The following is a 20,878-nucleotide window of genomic DNA, read 5'->3' as shown; positions in this document are numbered from 1 at the left end:
ATCAGGCTGGCCAACTTTAGCAACAGTGTTCTGGAATTTGTTGTTCACTTAATGCTGTTTGTCTCTGTAGTGATAAGCAATAGACAGTCTGGCTCCTTGAAAGAGCCACTCGCTAATGTCAGAGGTCTCAGTAGTTCCGAACCCTCTGGCTGACTCTAACCGCACCCCCCCCCATCACCACCACCCTTCTCTATATGCGTAAGTGGAACTACTTGTGGCATTTCTCACATTGCAGTGCATCATTCTTGGCTGAGGCTGCTACTGCATGTATGGTTAGCAAGCTTGAGGCAATGTGCGGTAATTGTTATCAGCTGGGAATGGCTGCTGAGTTGGGTTTAGTTGCAATAGCAACTGAAAATAGCTGAATTAATTGTTCCCACTCCTTCTTGAATGTTACACACACACACACCAAATGCCCTAATCTAGTTTGCTATGTAAAAATGAATTGTTTGGGTCTGAGAAGGCAGACTTTAATATGGAGCCATTAAAAAGAAGCAGCAGCAATCTTATTCCCAGCATTACTTTATTTGCATTATTGTTTGCAAGTCCTGTGATTTTCATAGATGTGTAGTCTGTAATGTGATTTCAAATCCCAGATTATCAGAGGCCGACTCACTTGTTTCCAAGCAAAAAGACACTTGCAATTTGACTTGATCTGTCGGTGCCTTTTTGATCTATAATGAAAAAGGCCTTTGACATTTGCTTACTGTTGCTAAACCAGAGATCGCAAAACCCCAATCCAATAATCAAAGGTCAGGATGCCCTAGCCATGCTTCTTAAAGATGGTGTATGTTGTTAGTCAACATGTCTGAAATAAAGCTGATAGCGGACTGGAGCTGTCAGATCAGAACGTTAATGATTGGTGACAGTATGTCTGTCTCTGCTCCGCAACACTGTTATTGTTTCACCACTTGTTTTTTAAAAGCCCATTGAAAGAAAAGAAAATATAACATGTAAAGGATGGAGAATAGCTCACATTTATTAAAAGCAAACCTATCAAACTATTCCCATAGCCTTTTGTCCTTCCACTACCCGTATGTGTTTATTTTATTTATTTTTTTGGAGACTGATCATTCTGTGTGAAAGTGTTCTTGTCAAGTCTAGGCTGGTAAACCTGGATTGTATTTTTTGTTATCTGCCATTGCATCGCGCTTGGATGCTATCTTGTTAACAAGGAAAAAGGGCAGCTTGCAGAGGCAGAATTTGCATGTAGACAGAGCCTGCTGGTGAGATGCTATCTGTAACAGTCAGGATTGTTTTTTCTTCTCTACTGCAAACCACATTCCACCCTGTCTGTCTATACAAACTTCCTTTAAAGGCAGAGAACAGCAACAGAACAGAGGGTCCTGAAAGTAGCTATCAAGCCTAGCTCTCATAACATAAAATATGCCACACAGGGGCTGAGAACATTCTGCTTGCTTGGCTTAGGGCAACCTTGGAGCAAGGTCAGCAGTCTGCTGTAGCAGGACAATGCTTTAGAATCCTTGCAAAATATATGTATTGCCCTACAGTATGTTTATACTGTATATATGCTGTGTGCAAACTGGCCTGCATTGTAACAATAGCATATACTTTTAAAAGTTTGTTAAAGTGTTGCAAACGTGAATTATCAGCACTAAATGAACCCTGTTGTGTTCTCAAGTCATAAACTACATTAAATCAAAATCAGACTTTATGCTTAGGCCAGTGATAGCATCAGAAAATCTAAAGAAAGTCAGTGTACTATGAAAGTCAGTGTACTATGTGGCACAAACAGCAGCGTTTCCATTAACTAGTAAATACCCATCAGAAACAGTTTCAAGAGCTAGTTGACAGGCAGAGACTCAAGCCGTCTGTCAGTTTGACTGGCAGCAAAAGGTCTGTCGTGGTCAGCTAGAAACATTGACTGTCACTAACAAGAGCAAATGAGTCTGCCTGATAATACGACTTTTAAAAGCACAGGCAATCGAATGATCGCATGCTTGTTAACAAAGCAATTCACTGATAGGCCGATTCAATCCATGTCCCCTCCTTTTGGTCTTCCTAGAGGGGAAGATTTCTTCATTTTGTTTTCATCCAAGGTTGTGATTGACTGTGCCTCATGTGTTCATTGAAATGAAAGCATGAAGCCAGTGCAGTTTATTTTTATATGTTTGTATAGTTTTTTTTTTACGTGTTCTCTTTAATCTAGATATGTCAGTCTGGACTTATGTAAGTTTGGTACACAATGCTTTTAATTCACGCTGATGTTATACATGTAGTTTGAAGATATGCTAAGAACTATTGTGTAAAATGAAATATGAATGTTAAAAAATAAGGAGAAAGTATTTCAACAATTTTTCAAAATAAATTGTAACAAACAATTTTTTTTCCATTTTCTGCTAAATAAAAAAAGGCTTTTTTTCCCCCACATAGACCGATTTCTTTCTTCAGAATTTTGTGTGTGTGTATCACTTTAAGAATGTACAGGTGTCAGATGATGACGTGTTCTGTTGTGACTGGTAAAATAGTTAGTGACCAGTCACTGTGACTGGCAGCAGTTTTTCCAAACAGAAATGCTGAAAAAAGGAAAAATAAATTGTGGGAAATTGTCATTGTGGAGTGGATGACATCAGCCAGAGTTGTCAGACACATTTTTCTTGTCCCCTGATTGGACAGTGCTTTTGGGCTGGAGAGATTACCTGTCTTATTTCGATATTTGTGTGGTTGACTGACTGAGCAATATCCTGTACCTGTGTGCTGATGGTATCTTTAGTTATGTCAACCAAAATCTTTGCTTGATGTAGAAAGGAATATAAACAACAGTCCAAATCAACTTCAGCCATTATCAAGACACCACTGAAAGAGAAGTTGTGTATATCAACATAATACAGTGTGCAGTGGCACTGGAACAATTTTAAAAGTGGGGGTGCTGAAAGCCATTGAACAAAACTGTAACCCCTGTGTATGATGGAAGCCATGCAAAGCCAGGGGGTACTCCTGCACCCCCAGCACCCCTAGTTCCAGCACCACTAGAGTGTGTGCGTGTGAGTGTGTGTCTGTTTTTGAGGTTTGGGTTCATGATAGTGTAGCAGATGCAGACTTTCTGTTTTTCTGTAGAGACTGTAAAGATTAGATTTCCTGGTGTACAGGAACTGAGACTAGACTTGGTTTACCAGTTTCAGGTGTGTTTTAGATTTGCTATACCTAAGGGGGCGGGGGGGGGTTCATAGGATTTTACCAGCTTGAGTCTCCACGACTTGCAATAAATTAGAAACTAGAATTTATTAGTACCATTTATTTGTGTTTTTGTATTCAGCCACATGACCAGTATTCCACCTTTTCTATTACTTTTTATTGCAGTCCTACTCGGAAGAAGTGTATCACCATAGCAACTTGCTTTCTGCTGCAATGAGCCATATTCCCTGCAAAATAAAAATGACATTTAAAAAGTATGAAATGGCAACCCAACCCTTTTTTTTATTTTAAATTAAGCATACTCCGACCTTACTTTAGTTTATAAAGTCAAACTCCAGAATTGTTGAAAAATAGGAAAAAGGTATTTTAATTTGATTTATATTCTAATAAAATTGACTTTTTGTGTTCTAAAAGAAAGGCGCATCCATGACATCTCATAATAATCTATGACACTACCGTACTTTTCATGATTGCCTTGCAACTACAGCGTCCATTTCTCTTTACCACAGATCATTTTTCCAGTGGTCCTCCTCTTGTTTTACAGGGCATCGAGACCTCCTGTAAAATTTCAGACTCAGTCGTCATGTGTTTTTGTAGTCCAGTGCGAATCGACCATGTCAGTGTTACATTACAGTCAATATCGGTGTTTCCAAGTTATTCGCCTCAATGCTTTTTGTATAAGAAGAGAGTGATGGATGCGTTCGGCAATGCATTTGAAAATATAATTGGATGTAAACAAACATTTATTTGATGGCGACAAGATACTATTCAAAAAAAGAAGAGAAATACAAAGACTTGTGCTGTGAATGCGAAGTGCTTCAATCTTCACTGCACTAGGTAACTTTTGAAATTTCTTTTATTTTGAATGTCATTTTCTCTGTAAATTGCTGTTTAGGGAAAAGGAAAGACAATTTAGATTTCAAACTTTAGTTAACTGTACACAGAAAAGTAAAGCTTATGCTAGCAGTAGCATTTATTGGTTACACCTTTATCCAAGGCCACTCACAGGCTTCCAGTATCAAAATACAACGCATTATACTGTATATACATCTTTACATTTTGTACGAGTTTTACATCCAGTTCATTGTTCACAGATCATGTACTAAACTGCATCCTCTGGCCACTATTTCGAATTTAGTAAAAAAATTGAACGACTTCTCTTGAAGAAAACCAGTCCACGTCTGGGAGATTACTGGACATCCTCTGCTTTTGACCAACTCTGAGGACTCCCTGTTTTTTAGTCCCGTGCGAATAGTGCTTGAGACTGATCCGAGTTTAAAACTAGGTAAATTGCTGTCAGAAATCACATCAGCAGCATTGAAGCGGTTTATTGCGAGTATGATACTTTAAGTAAATGGTGCTTACCTGGTGTTAATTGTTAATCTTTCATTGAGGTTTATGTACGACAATACAAATTAAAGCCAGTCCCTCTTACTGGTTGATCAGTTTCTGATGGTCCGCGTATGAGAATTGCACTATTAAGTTTTTATTTGAAGCCCTGATTATTTTTAATTGTTTACATTGGCAAAAACTGTTGTTGTTGTTATTATTATTATTTATTATTATTTATTATTATTAGGACATTTGTATGTAATGTTATTAACTTTTGAGTTTGACATTGCTGGTATAACTGACGCCTAATTGAACTTTCAAGGCTATTTCATGCTTAGTGCTTGTCTGGTTTTGATGAAACTGTGGCATTTAAGATAATTTTCTACAAAGATGTAGGTTTTGGTGACTTTCTAATTCTTGGTAATGATACTTGTAATAATGTGGTATTTTTGAGATGTATGTGACCATACTTTTTAATGATAGGCCTGTTTAGGCTTTTCAGTAATTATCTACATATAAAAACAAAATGTAACTAAGTTTACTTTTGCTTTAAGGTATATGGTACATATAAGTAGTGTCACCCTCATACAAGCAAACTTGTATATTTACATTAAAATGTTTCAGCTTTTACATAAAGTAACTTGCGCTAAACAGGGTTTTCCATTAGTTATCTGCAATAACAGCACAATATTAAAATACAGAAAAACAATTTAATTCCAGTATATTCCAATATGTGAAATAGACGTTTGCAGGACAGTATGTTCCTTTATGTGTCCGAATAAACATTTTAAAAATGCATTTGTTTTTATTACTTAAAGCACCACTCAGAACCATTATGTAAAGACTTTATCTTTATCGGTCATTAGTGTCTCTGAACCTGATTGATCGTACAGTATTTCATTCCTCCTACCCACTGGCAAGTCATCCGAGTCTGATTGCAGATAGGTTACTATTCATTTATGTATGGCAATATCATTACTACAAGTTTTGTCGCTGAAGCTCCCGTTGTATTTAGAACATGGGAATTAGGGTCATGATGAAAGTGTTATTTAACCTGCAAAATACATAAAATACAGCTTAAGCTAGTGCAGAAAGTCTGAGAAATAAGCATTCTTAATAATTCAAAGACTGAATGTGACTTCTAAGGTGGAATTTCCTTAGTGTTCGTGTATGGCTGTATACAAATCAATGACAGTCTTTACTTTATGAAATGCAAAGATGGGCAAGCTGATGGAAGGGTTCCCAAGGGGGCACGCGTGTGCTGTTCAGTGTAACCTTGGAATCAAAAGCCCTGTGTCCTGTGACCTGACCTTTGGTTTTGATTTGCTTGGTTTGCTTCCATTTCTTTTTGGTACATTGTGGGTGTTGCTTTTAAAGCTCTTGCTTCAGTGCACAACAAGTAAAAAGCTGCTTTATAGACCACTGTGTATTATTTTTATAATACATTATTTAAGTAACTGAAGCTGTAAGAAGAGGCTAGGATTATCACTAGCCCACTTATTTTCAAAAAGTGGCAAATCACTGGTAGATATCCATACGCCACTAGAATTTTGAAAAAAAACAGCAGACATATTGGAATTTGTCGCAATAAGCATGACTGACGAGATTTATGTAAATGTTGACCTTTTGGGAAACCGAAGTGTACGTGACATACTGAATGAGTCTGAATCGGACACCAATGATTAAAGTAGTGAAGAAAGCAAAAGTAAGTATTCAAATTAATTCAAAGACCATTCTCTGCGCCTTCTCCCTGAAGTACAACTTTTACTTATCCCATTCTGAAAATAAATAGTTTTACAAAGATATCTTAAACTTTCAGCTTTTAACAAAAGACGTGTGTCGCTCCTTAAAAGAGATTTTGGTGGTTAAATGGATGCTTTGTTGGTCTGTGTACATTCTTATATTCGGGTCGGTTGTATCTGCTGCCACTGTTCCCACCCCCTGTGCAGCTGTGTGATCTGATGCTGTTCCCACCCCCTCTGCAGCTGTGTGATCTGATGCTGTTCCCACCCCCTGTGCAGCTGTGTGATCTGATGCTGTTCCCACCCCCTGTGCAGCTGTGTGATCTGATGCTGTTCCCACCCCCTGTGCAGCTGTGTGATCTGGTGCAGAATATTTATAAATGCATCTTGACAATTCCTGCCATACCTTTCTCGCCACATGAATTTGTCCAGGTGCGAATTTGTCATCTCTTCTGCTGTACCCAGTGTTGTTTTAAATAGTTTCTTAAAACTGGCCCCGTAGTGCTCCACGTTGTCCAGTCGTGAACTGCAAAGTCAGTTTGGTAAGTAACAAATCTGGTAAGAATGCCTCCTGTTACTACCCTGGAAAACTTGGTTGTATTTCTGGAAGGAGAATCAGCCCACTAATCAGCACATCATGTCCAAGCGCATAAAAACTCTGTGTGGCTTTCATACATGTTTGGCCTCACAGTCATGCACGGCAAGGCCAAACAGGGAGATGGACATCTTTAGAGCCTGGAGGAAGGGCTACCCTCAGTCATGGATTCCCAAAGGTTTCCTCCTACCAGCAAGTAGGGTTTTTTCCTTACCTGAGTGCTGAGTGCTTCGGATTTAGTTTCTGCCGAGTGGGTGGCAGGCTGGAGAGGCCGGATTCTCCCTCAGTGTATTTCCTGCGTGGGGGTAGGTGGCATTGTGCCACTGTGTTACCGTTCATCATCTTCATTTTATCCAGTCATGGTTTGGTGGCTTTGTCTTTTGGTGGGAGGTGTCCCTACGAGCAATTTCCTGTCTGCAGCACTAGACTACATGATGTCATCGTGTAGCCGCTAGTCAGCCAGCATTGCGGGTAGCTGACAGCACCCACAGACAAGGTCTTCGGCGAAATTCATCGTCCGTCACTAATTTGTTTGTTCAATTGCAGTTTATATCATCCACATTGCGGATTGTCTGTCCTGAATGGATAAAAAAGTGCAATTAAAAATAAATAAATAAAATAAACAACAGCACTGTCACCTGATGCTGTTACAGGGCTTTTGAGGAAGGGTCTGCGTGATTTAAAGGCAGACTCATTTGTGCTGTGTAATGATGAAAATGGGCAGCAATATTTTACTTTAAAAGGTAATGAACAAACCAAGAATTACAAGAAATATAACGAATCAAATAAATAAAAACTACACTTCAATGGCAATGTTCAATTCAAATCTATAAATCACTTATTTTTTTTAAATGAATGCATTTTTTTTTTAAAGTTACTGTATATGGAACTATTTTTTCTGAGCTCAGCTTTAGGCTGAAGGATATTTAATAAAGCATTATTAAATGTGTGTGTGTGTGTGTGTGTGTATATATATATATATATATATATATATATATATATATATATATATATATATATATATATATATATATATATATATATATATAAGATTTATTTGTTTTTGTTGACTCACTCTTAGTGCTCTGCATCAATATCTGGTATCATGCGTCACATCACCACAAAAGATAATGTGAAAAAGTAATTGCCAACATCATCAATGAAATGTAACAGTAATCAAAACGGCCTATCAAGGGTTTATTAAACTAAATTGAAGTGACTAAAAATACAATAAAAACTAAAAATACATTTTTTTAAATGACCTCAGTAAACAAGGTCAAGGAGGGAATGCAAAAGCACAGCAAATTTTAATATTGAATAAATCACACCAGCCCATGTCCAACAGGTTTTCATCTGAATTGAGGTAGGTTTTGATGACATGAAGTTAAAATCTACAACTGTGAAGTACAGCTTTTTTAATGGACTAAGCTTTTCACATACCACTAATAAATGTCACAAATAAATGTGCGCTGTATAAAGGACTGCCATATAACAGGAGAGCACTGTATCAAACTTTCAGGGACAGAACATTTACCACTAAAGTCTGTAAATTGGATAAAGGTGTCTGCTAAATGAACCAAAAATAAATCTGTAATCTTGAAAGACAAAATGACTACATTTGACTTGTGTGGCAGATCTTATAGACAGTTGAGTGGGGCAGTGAGAGACTCATGCTGTTATTTGACTGAAAATGTTTCTTCTAATAAATAAGAAGTATGGAAACTGGATCAGGCTCAAGTGCCGGCTGTTGGCCCAACACAAGGCAAACACTTGACACCCTGAATCGTAATAATATGAGAAGATATTCGTTCATTATTAATGAGAGGAAGAGCTGTGCCATCTTTGTCATCCTTGTTCTAATCCTGTCCTGCTGTGACAGTGTATTCTTGGATGGAGCCACATTCATATAAATAATGAAACAGGCCATGTTTTATCTCCTCCAGTACTCACTGTAGTATAACGTTCCTCAGAGACAGTGCCAACGTGGTGACACGTTATAGGCAGCTTTCAAATGCTTAAAATTGTTGATCTTCCATAGAAGTGGAGATTCCTTTCTCTGTATTATTTAAGAGAAAATTACTTTCAAATGCTCGGTATGTATCGTTCCTATTATTTGGTACAGAGTAGTATTTAGTTTCATGGATGCATAGTGCTCAATGTTCAGAGCAATTATATTGTATGTAGAGGAGGGTGGTAACATATGTCATTTTACCATTGAATAAGTATTCATTTTCTCAGGGGAAGCCGGCAACAGAAAAACAGGACAAACAAATGTGTATTAATATTGAGAGTAGAATTATTTATAGACATATTTATTTTTACTTTAGAGGAGTTGCATCATCATAAGCATGAGGAGATAATGTGGATAAGCAAAAAGTAGGTGGGCCTAAGAGAGTAGATGGTATGTATTTTCTCTTGAAAATACTTTTTTTTTTTTTTTTTTTGCATGCCCAAGAGCTATACTTAAAACCTTTCAAAAAATAGAGGATGATAGATACTATTCTTGCTTGGGAGTCATACCACCCTGTATTGTGATCTTCTCAAGTCTCAGGAGTTACTCAGTAATATGGAGAGACACATTTGAAATGAAAGCACTTGCTATATGGGCTTGCAGCTAAGCAATACTATTCCAGGACAGTGAGGTGAATGGATGCTGGATTACACGTTGAGTTTATTTCTGGTTTAATTCCAGTATATCAGTACACTCATGGAAAATGTGGATTTATACCATATAAATGTCTTTTTAAAATAATAAAAAAAAAAAAAAAATTGACACTGATCTTAGTTAAGCTTTAACGTGCCACTAAAAGTGCAGCTTTTCTTTATTTTATTCTTTATACTTGTAATGCTTGGTTTATTCATTACATTTTAAAGTAAAATACCGTATTACTTAAATTTGGCGCCGCCCTCGTATTGACGCCACTGTCATATATCAGCTTTATAGTAGAGGCCGCACTCGAATAAACGGCGCTATCAATAAAGAAACATTAAGGTATTTTTTTTTTTCTGCCCCTACTAAAAAAACACACACACAGTAAACAAATAAACGCGCAACACTGACTATGTACATGTAACATCTCTGAAGAGACGGGAGCCTCAATCTAGCACGTACATTACAAACTAATGTACACACACATAGTTAGCACGTTTTATTTTATGGTAGTACAGTTCTGAATGAAACTGATTATCTACGTACAGAACAGCAGTTCTTCTGGTTCTTATAGGTGGTTTTGTTGTTTTGTTTTTAGTTCATGTAATTCCCATACTCAGTCCCGTACAAATAAAAATAAATGTGATTATTGTCTATGAGAAAATTTAGTTTTGGTTTCTCTTTCAGCGAAATTACAAATATGCAACTTACAGTGAGAAAAAATTAACCCAGTAGGATATATTACAGAAATCAAGCTGACATTGGTGCAGAAAAGCATCCATGTAACAATCTTGTACTTAACTAACACACCAGCATTGTCCCGCCCCTTAACAAACAATACACACTCCTGATTCGCTGGTACAGTACTGTCCTTACCTTCCAACTCCCACCTAATAGACTTTCGGTGACTGTTACTCATAAATGTACTGTAGTCAAAGTAGGTTAGCCACACACGCTGCTACATACAGGTAGGCTAACACAGTGGACGAAGGTTAAAGAGGCTTGTGACATCTGAAAGATGTTGATCAATATCCTCAATAATCAAAGCAATTAATGCAGCTAGTGAGCAATTTATATTGACCAAAACAGTGTACAGGAATTGGATTTTTTTTTAAATCAAGTGTTGAGGTTTGTAATAAAGTGATACCTAGTGAGCAGATTTATTTATTTTTTTTCTTTTTTCCCTTTTTTCTAAAGGTGTTCTGACCTTCAATCCAAAAGGGCTGTCTGTCAATAGATGTCAATGTCCGTTCTTTCTGTTTTTTTTCTGACAGATTGATCACATTGAACAACACATAACAGATCCATAGATTTTAATTAAAAAACCCCTTAAAATGAAAGAAAATGTATGAAACATACCATGTTTTTGAAAACCAAAAACCATTCAATAAAACATTTTTGTATGGCATTTTATTTGTATTTATTTTTTTGTCTCCTGCAGAAGTTTCCAGAGCTGAAATTCAAGTATGTGGAAGAAGACCAGCCGGAAGAGTTCTTTATCCCCTATGTGTGGTCTCTGGTCTACAACTCTGCAGTGGGACTGTACTGGAGCCCCCAGGATATAGAGCTCTTTACCATGGACTCGGGCTGAGCACCCCTCTGTGACACTGTGTGTGTATGTGTGAGTGTGAGTGTGATATCCTCTCCCAGGAACAGCTGCATGATGGCATGACTTTGTGAATACTAGTGCTTTTGAGAGAACTGTTTGAATATGGGCTTAATCTATTTTACATACTTAAAAAAAAAAAAAAAAAAAAAAAAAAAAAAGTAAAAACTTGAAACAACAGATACGATGCTTAGCATTTAGACCTAAATCTCCAGGCTGGCGCAGAGCAAGGAATCAACATGTCGGTCAGTGGTCTAAACAGAACAGCAGTAAAAAAAAAACAAAGGCAAACAGGAAACTGGACCGTCGGCGCTTAAGTCTTTAATTGCAGACTAAACAAACAGTCATCCAGAGCACCGGGTGCTGTTGATTTCCCGCTCAAATACTGGTCTGGTGATCCAACGATTAGCATTCACTGTACAGGGCCATGTCGTAAGCACAGTTCAATGAGGACAGTGGAGTGAGATGAATCAAACTCAGCAGGCACCAGTCTCTCTGACTGCTGAATGTTGCTTGTTCTTGATTTTACTCTAAGGTCAACCTGCATCACTCAGACTGTTAAGACAGTAGGCCCTATTCACACAACACTTATAACTTAAAGAGTGTTTTATGTGTTTAAGTATCCATAACATTATATACTTGGCATAAAGTCTAAAATAAAAAACAAGGAAGTTTTAAGAAAATAAGAGCACTTGTTACTGTTATTTGGGGTAGTGTTTTGAAATAAAGAATATCCATTTGCAACCAGTAAAGTATACTGTGCAATACAAAATGCATCCCATAAGCACCTGTCACAAGAAGATAAACTTCCATAGAAAACCGGACATTTCTTGTATGTCAGACCTTATTTAATTAAGACAATAATTAACAATAACAAAAAACAGTATATAAATAAAGCTTTAGTTATTTTTTGTGAATTTTGGCAATTACCTTTACTTAGTGTAGATTTTTTTTTTTTAAAAAAAGGTTTTAAGCTTTATGCCGACAGTTCAGTTTCATTGCAAGTCCTGTGCATTCTAGAATAGGCAAGACAGTTGGCCCTTAAGCTCATTTTTGCATTACAGTGCTACAACAAGCAAAATTTTAAAAAGTAAAAGATAAAGGTTTGTGGTACAAGTCATGCATGCACACATGCCTCTGTTCACAGTGAAGGAGTCTTTTCAGTCTGTAAAGACAATATAGCATTTCACCTCATGCAAAGCATGTCCTAAGGGTGCTGTTTGTTGTAAAGAAGAAAAAAAAATGTTGCTGGAATATAATTTTGCATGAGATACAGAGTTCATATGACATTATAGCCATTCAGTTTTCCATATTCAAGTAGAAAATACAAGAAACCCATAAAATCTTTTTAGCATATTCGGTATGTTTTTTAAATAAAAAAACAAACACAAAACTCCTATATTCAAATAACAGTTTACACATTGTTATGAATGGATTCAGAAGGAATTGGGCGCCATTCTCTTTCATCTTCTAAAAGAGCATGCATTGTTTGATGGTTGGGGACGGCTTTTATGAAGACTTAAGTCACATTTGTTACTTGGACTTTTTGTGTTGGATTAATATCAGTTTATTAGACAGGCCAAATGCAGTTCTGCCTGCACTGCATCATTATGCTTTCATGTTTTAATAAATGTATCAACTGTCTGATACCTTCTGTTAAAAACTATCTGAGGTACAGACATTCATATTGGTTTTAGAAACACAAAATGAGCTTAGAGCCCTTTATCTCTGACGTCATGCAGCTGACTAATTACAGTTAGCCCATGTACAGAGATTAGGTCATTATAAACCCAATGCATTGAGTTATTGGCTTCAAATTTGGTGCAGAGTTGTACTGTAAAGTAATCTTGGTCAAGTTTGGTACCCAGTGTAATGGTACTTTGTTTGCCATGTCATGATATATATATTTTTTTTTAATGGGCATTTGTTACAAGTTATTCCATGGCATACATGTGACAGTACAGACATGACATATATACAGTACAAAAGGACATCATTCACGTAAAAAATAGTTTATTTAAGTTAGGAATGGGTACACCTTTCTAACCTAATCACAGGGTCGCAGTTAAGAGCCTGTTGGATTAACTTGATTGGTCTGAAAACTATACAGATCTCCAACCTTCGTGCATGTGAATGGTTTAGTCTATAGGCACTGACATTTTTTTCATTGTTCTATGTACAACTGTTTGTTTAAAATATTTGGTTTCAAAGGGTTTTCTATTTGTAATATTGGATTATTTGGGTCTGGTCTCTGAGATGAGCATAGGAAACAATGGGATTATTATTCAATTATGTTTCATAATAACACTGAGGAAAAACAAAAGTATTCTTAAGGCTTCCAGTAACTGTATAAAAATCACTGAGATTATCTGTGTGTTTGCTGCAAACATGTAAAGCACAGGCGGGAGCCATGGTATAGATATTAAAGGAATTTTGTGTTTTGGGGGAATTAAATTACTTTTGTTTGGCTAGTCCTAGGACAAAATTGTAATTATGGCACCAACAACAACTGTGATAAATATGATGGTATACGTTATTAGTTTGTGTTATTTGGCACTTTTTAGTAGCAGCTATAACAATACCATAATTTAATTTAATCCTAGGGACCGACAATATGAATGTACTTTAGTCCGGTGACAATCGAGTATTTGAACTATAATTTCAGCACACATTATGACTAATGCATGCTAACATCTCCACAACAAAGTCTGTGCTGGAATACAGATATTGAAAGCCAGCCTCAAACACATTAATCCCCATCGCTTCTCGCCACACCCATTGAAACCATTTGCTTTTCTTTATTCTTTATTGGCAGATATAGTGACTGTCCCATGTATGCCAAATGTTCCCCCTATTTGAATAAACCCCTGAGCAGCTTCATTGCACCCAAAGAATGGGTTTGCACTTGCCTGGGTTTATCTGCCAGTCTGCAAAATTATTGTTTTTGTTATATGAAAATAAGTGAATGCATTTTTTGTTGTTTTTCTTTTTCTATTTATTTTAAATATAGTGGTACAGTAATTTTTTGCTTTAGTAGATTTGTAAATGCACATTTGAAAGGTAGATATAGGCTTGGGGTGGGGCTAAATGCATAAAAACATTTAAAAAATATATATAAAGTTTTGAGCATTGACATGCATAATAAAGATGTGTTACATTCTGCATTTTTTGTTTTATGAACATTTTTATTTTTCTGCTTGCAATTATTATCCCACTTGGAGTAGCACACTATACAGGAATCGCTCATGCAATTATGATGAAACTTGGTTACGATAGTCTTTACCACAAGTTAATTAGAGTAACAGAATCTAAGGACATATGAGGGAACCTGTCCAGATCTGTATGCAAGTCACACATTGTGAAGAGTGCATACATTGGATGTGAGTCAAGTTGATTTACTTTTTTATGATACTAACAAAACTGTTAAGTGCATCTATAAAAAAATAATAATAATAATAATAATTTTCCATTATTTCTCTGAAAATACAGGCTTTATGTTGTGCTCCGCGTATATTAACAGGGTGTGTGAGAAAACGAGTAGCATACTTTATGAAATTCATGTCAATTTCAGAAATGTTAATATGTGTGTCATTTTGTATTTTACACAGCCAAGTTCACATGATTTCCAGTATAATCTGAAAATAAACTAAAAATGTCATTTAAAATAGTGCACACCTTTGTTGTGCCACTGTCTGGCATTGCTTACTATTAAAAAATATTATTTTATTATTACTGTAAATCTGTCCCTCAGTACTTTGGCAATGCATTTACAGTCTGGGTAGAAGATTCTAAGATAACTTGTTTGTCAAGTAACATTAATTTATCCAAAGCAACAAGGGTGATAAATGTATCTCTGAAATTTCTACTTTTCAACAGTGTTGAAATGCTGCAGCATATAGGAGTGCTGTGAGATTTGGCATTTTGCCAAAAGAAAAAATGCCAACAGAAAAACACTTAAAAGCCAAGGCGGTTTGGATGAGTTCTGCCAATCCTAAACTTTTCCAACAGTTTAGAAAGGACCTTGGAAAGGTCCTTTGCAGAAAAGTAATACTGTGTAAACTAATGGCATGCAGAGAGACTATACGAATGTAACATTAGATAGAGTCCAGCACTGGTACCCGGGTCTAATTTTACTACACATGTATCGATTTATCAATTTGAGAAAAATATGCCATTGATTATTTGTTTATTTTTCTCAGTAATTTATTTGTATACTACAAACCAGTATTTTGAGTGGAACTAGGACCCAGTGAAAAGGTTAACCTGCCTGCCTTGGTTGGTGCGCAATGCATTATGAGGTGCTCTAAAGGTGCAAACAAAATGAAATCAGTAAGATTTGTGCACTGTCTGCTACTTGAATACAGCATGACTTGAGCTCCACTAGCGTGTGGCTGTGAAGTCACTCAAAGAGCCTGGTACTGTTTTAAGTGCCAGTCTAGTCATGCAGAGCTGACGCAGCATGACTGGAACACAGCACAAAGAATGGAGCAGTCTGCGCAGTGAACACGCATAAGAAAAAGATTGTATAAAGACAGGGAGACACATATTATAGCATTATTGCAACATTGTTAGTTTTCCGATTGGTCATGCAGTACGTGACTTGCATGCCCAGCTGCACGCAGCTGGTGTAAATTATTTTTAATGCTGTTCTATAATCTGCATTATTTTAATAGCAGCATTGAAATATGTGTTTGTTCTCATCTTTGCTTATTATTACTTTTTAAATTAGGTACTTGTCTTTGGATACCAAAAAAAAAAAAAAAAAAAATATATATATATATATATATATATATATATATATATATATATATATATATATATATATATATATACACACACACACAACACACAACACACACAGTACCAGTCAAAAGTTTGAGTACACCTGCTTGAAACCAGGTTTGTCTTGATTATCTATGCTTTTAACTGTATAAACCTGTCTATAAACACTTAATATTTCATTATATGATACGTGTACTTATATAAGCTGATAATCATAAGTGAATTGCATTCAAAAATTTAATTTTTAAATGAAAATGTAAATCTTGTCAATTTCAATGAAATGGTCACCCAAATCAAGGGGATTTCAGTCTGAAGCCCAAGTCATTTAAAAGTCTGAAATGTTAATAACACGTTGTTAGCACACTGGCCTAATTATAAAAGTGTCTTTGTTAGATGTTCTTTGAGTTAACGAGCATGTTACCCAATTAACCTTTTGTCACCAATTATTGTTAACAGGTGAGGGTCCATGATTTCTATAAATATAGGTAGCATAGGCACAAGTTTGTCATTCCTGAATGTAAGGGAGCAGAAAATGGCAAAATACGCTGAGTTAAGCAAAGAAAAAATGTTAATTTATTTATTTGTATATACTTCACTGAGGAATATGATGACGACTAACTAAAGGGTTTTGTTTTGTTTCTTTTTTTTTAATCCAGATGCGTAATCCTTTTATTAGATTTAACATAGTTGGATTGTTAGGTTATGGCAATCAGTAATGCTCCCCACATTAGTCTTCCAATTATTAGAAAGTGTATGTATTAAAATGTTTCTTTTTCAGCAGCATATTGAAATGCACCATGAAATAAGTTTGTTGCTTTGAACTAAACAACCGATTGTTTTGTTTTTTGTTGTTTACATCAAACTGGAAGGATGTTAATGAAGACCACTGGGTTTTTCATTTAAAAAGTACAGTGACTTATGTTCAATGAAAATGGCTATTTTCGTCTTAACGAGTAGATGTAATAACCAAGCATAACACACAAATTGCTTTTGATATTTTTGTTTCCCTTGCCTTATTGTTCCTGCCTTAAGTTACACATTTCCTGTGTAACAGATAATAAAACCCCACCTGAGCCTTGCATTCTGCTGCACCTGCCAAGTTGGGGTTACATCATCTGGGTAACATGAAGTGAATGGGGACAGAAAGCCAGACATTAATGTTTGAAGATGCATTTATTTCAAAACAAAAAATAAAGCGCTAAGTTCAACAGTAAAATCATAAGAGACTTGTGAGAGTGCTGTTGCACTAATTTGAGGAATAAAATATATTTCAAAGCCTTACATTTCATTACTGCTTGAAGAAACTTAAGGTTTAATGTAAAGACGATGAAGACGTTTTTTTTTTTTTTTTCTTCGGTTGATTCAGTGACTTCCATTTCTGTGATCATTATTGGAAGCACAAAGTATATAAGTTATGTTTAGCTTGGCTGGATTTTTAAATGGTAATTCCTTGCTTGTACATTCTTCCATAGTTTATCCTTCTGTCAATCCTGCTGTACTCATGCTCCTAATACTTCTTACAGAAGGGGAGGTTATAAATTATATCTTTAATCTCTTGTTACAGTTTATAAGTGCAACGTGGGTTTATAATCATCTACTTTAAAAAAGAAACGTATGGTGCACTACCATTTTAAGTGGTATTATTTTGTAACTGTATTAACTTGTGGGAGTCTTGGTTATTGACACGTAATTATTATTATTATTTATTATTATTATTATTACTAGGTTAACATTTTACAAATTCAAATTCCGTGGGAGTTGTTTGTTTGTTTGTTTATACATTTAATTGGGAGGAAGAATGTCATACCGTGCAGCGACAACTGCCTTTCCTGTTTGTTTGACAATCCATATCTTCTTGGAGTCTCATTAGTGTTAATCACAAAAGTGATTAATTGTCTACTGCAGTAGACTAAAACAACAGTAACTAAGACAACAGTAACAGTAACTAAGCTTGCAATGTACCTTTAATATTGTACACTGCATTTGCAAAATGAAAAAAAAGATACATATTTTTTGCTCTTGTTCTGGCAACTTGTATATGCAAACCAAATGAGATACTGGTGCAGGTTGTTTGATTACTTTCCTTTCTTTAGAATACAGACGTTTTAATAATAAAAAAATAGTCATTTCATTTGGTACCAATGTTATCTTGCATTGCCAGACTGTCTGACTGACTGTTGCACGTACACAACTTCCATGTCCCCGCTAGCGTCACTGGCGACAGTCATCTTCTGTAAAGGTCGTCTGGAGTTTGAGGAATAGGAATTTATTCATCACTGATTTCCTAAAAACTGGATTTTTAAAACCAAAATCTAAAGTCAATTGGCAGGTCTTCCGTGTAGGTTTTTGATAGGCATGTGGAAACAGAAAAAGTGTGTTCATGGTTTAACTGAGAATATTTCCAAAATAATGTTTTGTCATTGGCTTTAATTGTTTTAGATTTTGCATCTGATTTGAGGTCAGATTTTCACAATCTGTGATTCATGTGTCTTTCATTCCTGGTGTACTACAGGATAAGGATAATGTATTGCTGTTATGTCATTGAAATATTAAACCTGACAATTGGGGCATATTGTTGTAAGAGCATGGTGCTTCTGCTATTATTTGAAAGTAGTCTACTTCCGATTACATCTAATTTCTTCATACATATTCCTGTTCTGCTGGCTTTTTATACTTAGTATAGGCTGATAACTATAGCAGGAGTATATGGTTGGATTTTTGTGAGGAATGCCATAATATTTGGCTAATCCTCATTAGCCAAATATTAAGGCCAACCAAGATCTTTAGGTAGCTAGGTCTGGGAGTGTGTTTAACTCAGATAATCTCACATTTTGTTAATGGCATGTTCTATTTAGTTTTTACAGAAGCCTACATGTGTGTGATTTCAGAAGATTCATTTAGTATATTTATTCCCTGTGAAATAGAAGGGTTTCATATATAATAATATAATAGATTAATTGAGTTTTTAACCTTAAAATGTTTTTTTTTTTTTTTTTTTTTTTTTTTTTTTAACAATGATAAATATTAATTCTGAAAAATAGACTAATTTTATAAACTGCACTATCGCTCTTGTGGTTTATAATGTCACAGAACTCCTGATGGAATTGTGGTCTTGTGTATATCCTGTATATCCTAGTGTTTAGTATTCACCAGTCCACTATTGTAATTATAATATTATATCCCAATACACTATAGTAATTGTATTTTGGCCACTTACATTATTTTATGTGGGAATATGGATGATTTTAAATTGATTTCAAAGACAAATATCCAGATATTACACTGAACATGCAGGTGCACCTTTGAGAAAGCATTACACACACATAGCCAGGCCCTAGACTACACATACATGCACACAGAGTGAATGTCTCACCACAAGCTCTCTAGTAATGAGAAACACGAACATCTGCAATAATCCACTGCAGTTCCTGACCAAAAAAAATCACGCTCTAATCTTTTAGGGTAGTGTGGGTGGTAACCCTGTCTCAAGGCACTCAGTCCTATAAAACAGTACTGTTTTTACTTTTTAAGCTTAAGCTGCTCTGTTAATGTTGAGAATCTACTCTGGGATCAGTCACAGCACATTCTCGTGATGAAGGCACATTGGCCCAACAATCTGAAGGTGGTTTGGCACAACTTCAGAATTCCAGTAACTACACATCCTTTGAGGTTGTATCATATTTAGAATGGTTTGCAAATGAAAAACGTCATTCATTCATTAAAAATTGTTGCTTCGCTACATTAGTAATTTTATAACCAGGGTGGTGGCCTAAATGAAAAACCTGTCAAACATAATGGGGATAACATGAAAATATTTCAGATATTAATGTATTAAACAGTTGCCTCCAACCTAACCCAGACATTCTTTGCTGTGAGACTGCTGTTCACTGTGTGACTGCTGTTCTAGCTGTGTGACTGCTGTTCTCACTGTGTGACTGCTGTTCTTGCTGTGTGACTGTTGTTCTCACTGTATGAGTGCTGTTCTCACTGTGTGACTGCTGTTCTCCCTGTGTGACTTCTGTTCACTATGTGACTGTTGTTCTCATTGTGTGACAGCTGTTCTCACTGTGTGACTGTTGTTGTTCAATGTGTGACTGTTGTTGTTCAATGTGTGACTGCTGTGTGCTGTTCACTGTGTGACTACTGTTCTAGCTGTGTGACTGCTGTTCACTGTGTGACTGCTGTTCTCGCTGTGTGACCGCTGTTCTCATTGTGTGACTGCTGTTCTTCAATGTGTGACTGCTGTTCTCACTGTGTGACTGTTGTTCTTCAATGTGTGACTGCTGTTCTCAGCTGTGTGACTGTTGTTCTCACTGTGTGACTGTTGTTCTCATTGTGTGACTGCTGTTCTCGCTGTGTGACTGCTGTTCTCATTGTGTGACTGCTGTTCTCACTGTGTGACTGTTGTTCTTCAATGTGTGACTGCTGTTCTCTGCTGTGTGACTGCTGTTCTCACTGTGTGACTGTTGTTCTCACTGTGTGACTGCTGTTATCGCTGTGTGACTGCTGTTCACTATGTGACTGTTGTTCATTGTGTGACTGCTGTTCTCACTGTGTGACTGCTGTTATCGCTGTGTGACTGCTGTTCACTATGTGACTGTTGTTCATTGTGTGACTGCTGTTCTCGCTGTGTAACCGCTTTTCACTGTGTGACTGCTGTTCTCACTGTGTGACAGATCCAAATGAAGACATTGTACAATGCCACAGACCACAAATCTGTGTGTCCCCAAATACTGTAAGACTACCCGGACTGCATCAGGTCAAACATGTCACTGTCCTGTAATATCCAGAAGAGCAGAGGACAAACACTGACATTTCTGTTTGCTGCATGCCTCGGGGCACAGGACACAGCATGCTACAACCCCTATTGATTCTCTAGCTGTAGGATAACCTTCTGCATTAACTTTATTTATTTGCTGCATTGTTCTCCTTTTTTTCTGTGCATTGCTAATGATGAAATACTACCTTGAAACTATTTATGAACAGTTATTTACTGTACAAGAACACTAACCCTA

The 20,878-nt window shown here is 36.3% G+C and overlaps 1 protein-coding gene across 4 annotated transcripts in view; it reads left to right on the top strand.

Moving 5' to 3' along the window:
* LOC121314418 (dymeclin-like) overlaps window positions 1-14,245 on the top strand; it is a 170,911-nt gene extending 156,666 nt beyond the window's left edge. For all 4 annotated transcript variants that reach the window (XM_041247681.1, XM_041247671.1, XM_041247690.1 and 1 more), the window contains one exon: window positions 10,917-14,245. In XM_041247681.1, coding sequence (XP_041103615.1) covers window positions 10,917-11,066 — 150 coding nt within the window. In that variant the 3' untranslated portion in view covers window positions 11,067-14,245. The remainder of the gene's footprint in view (window positions 1-10,916) is intronic.
* Window positions 14,246-20,878: the final 6,633 nt, after the last annotated feature.

Source organism: Polyodon spathula, chromosome 1 (genome assembly GCF_017654505.1).
Source record: "Polyodon spathula isolate WHYD16114869_AA chromosome 1, ASM1765450v1, whole genome shotgun sequence".
Lineage (NCBI taxonomy): Eukaryota > Metazoa > Chordata > Actinopteri > Acipenseriformes > Polyodontidae > Polyodon > Polyodon spathula.
The sequence above is the reverse complement of the archived record's forward strand: the minus strand, read 5'-3'. Positions and strand labels throughout refer to the sequence as shown.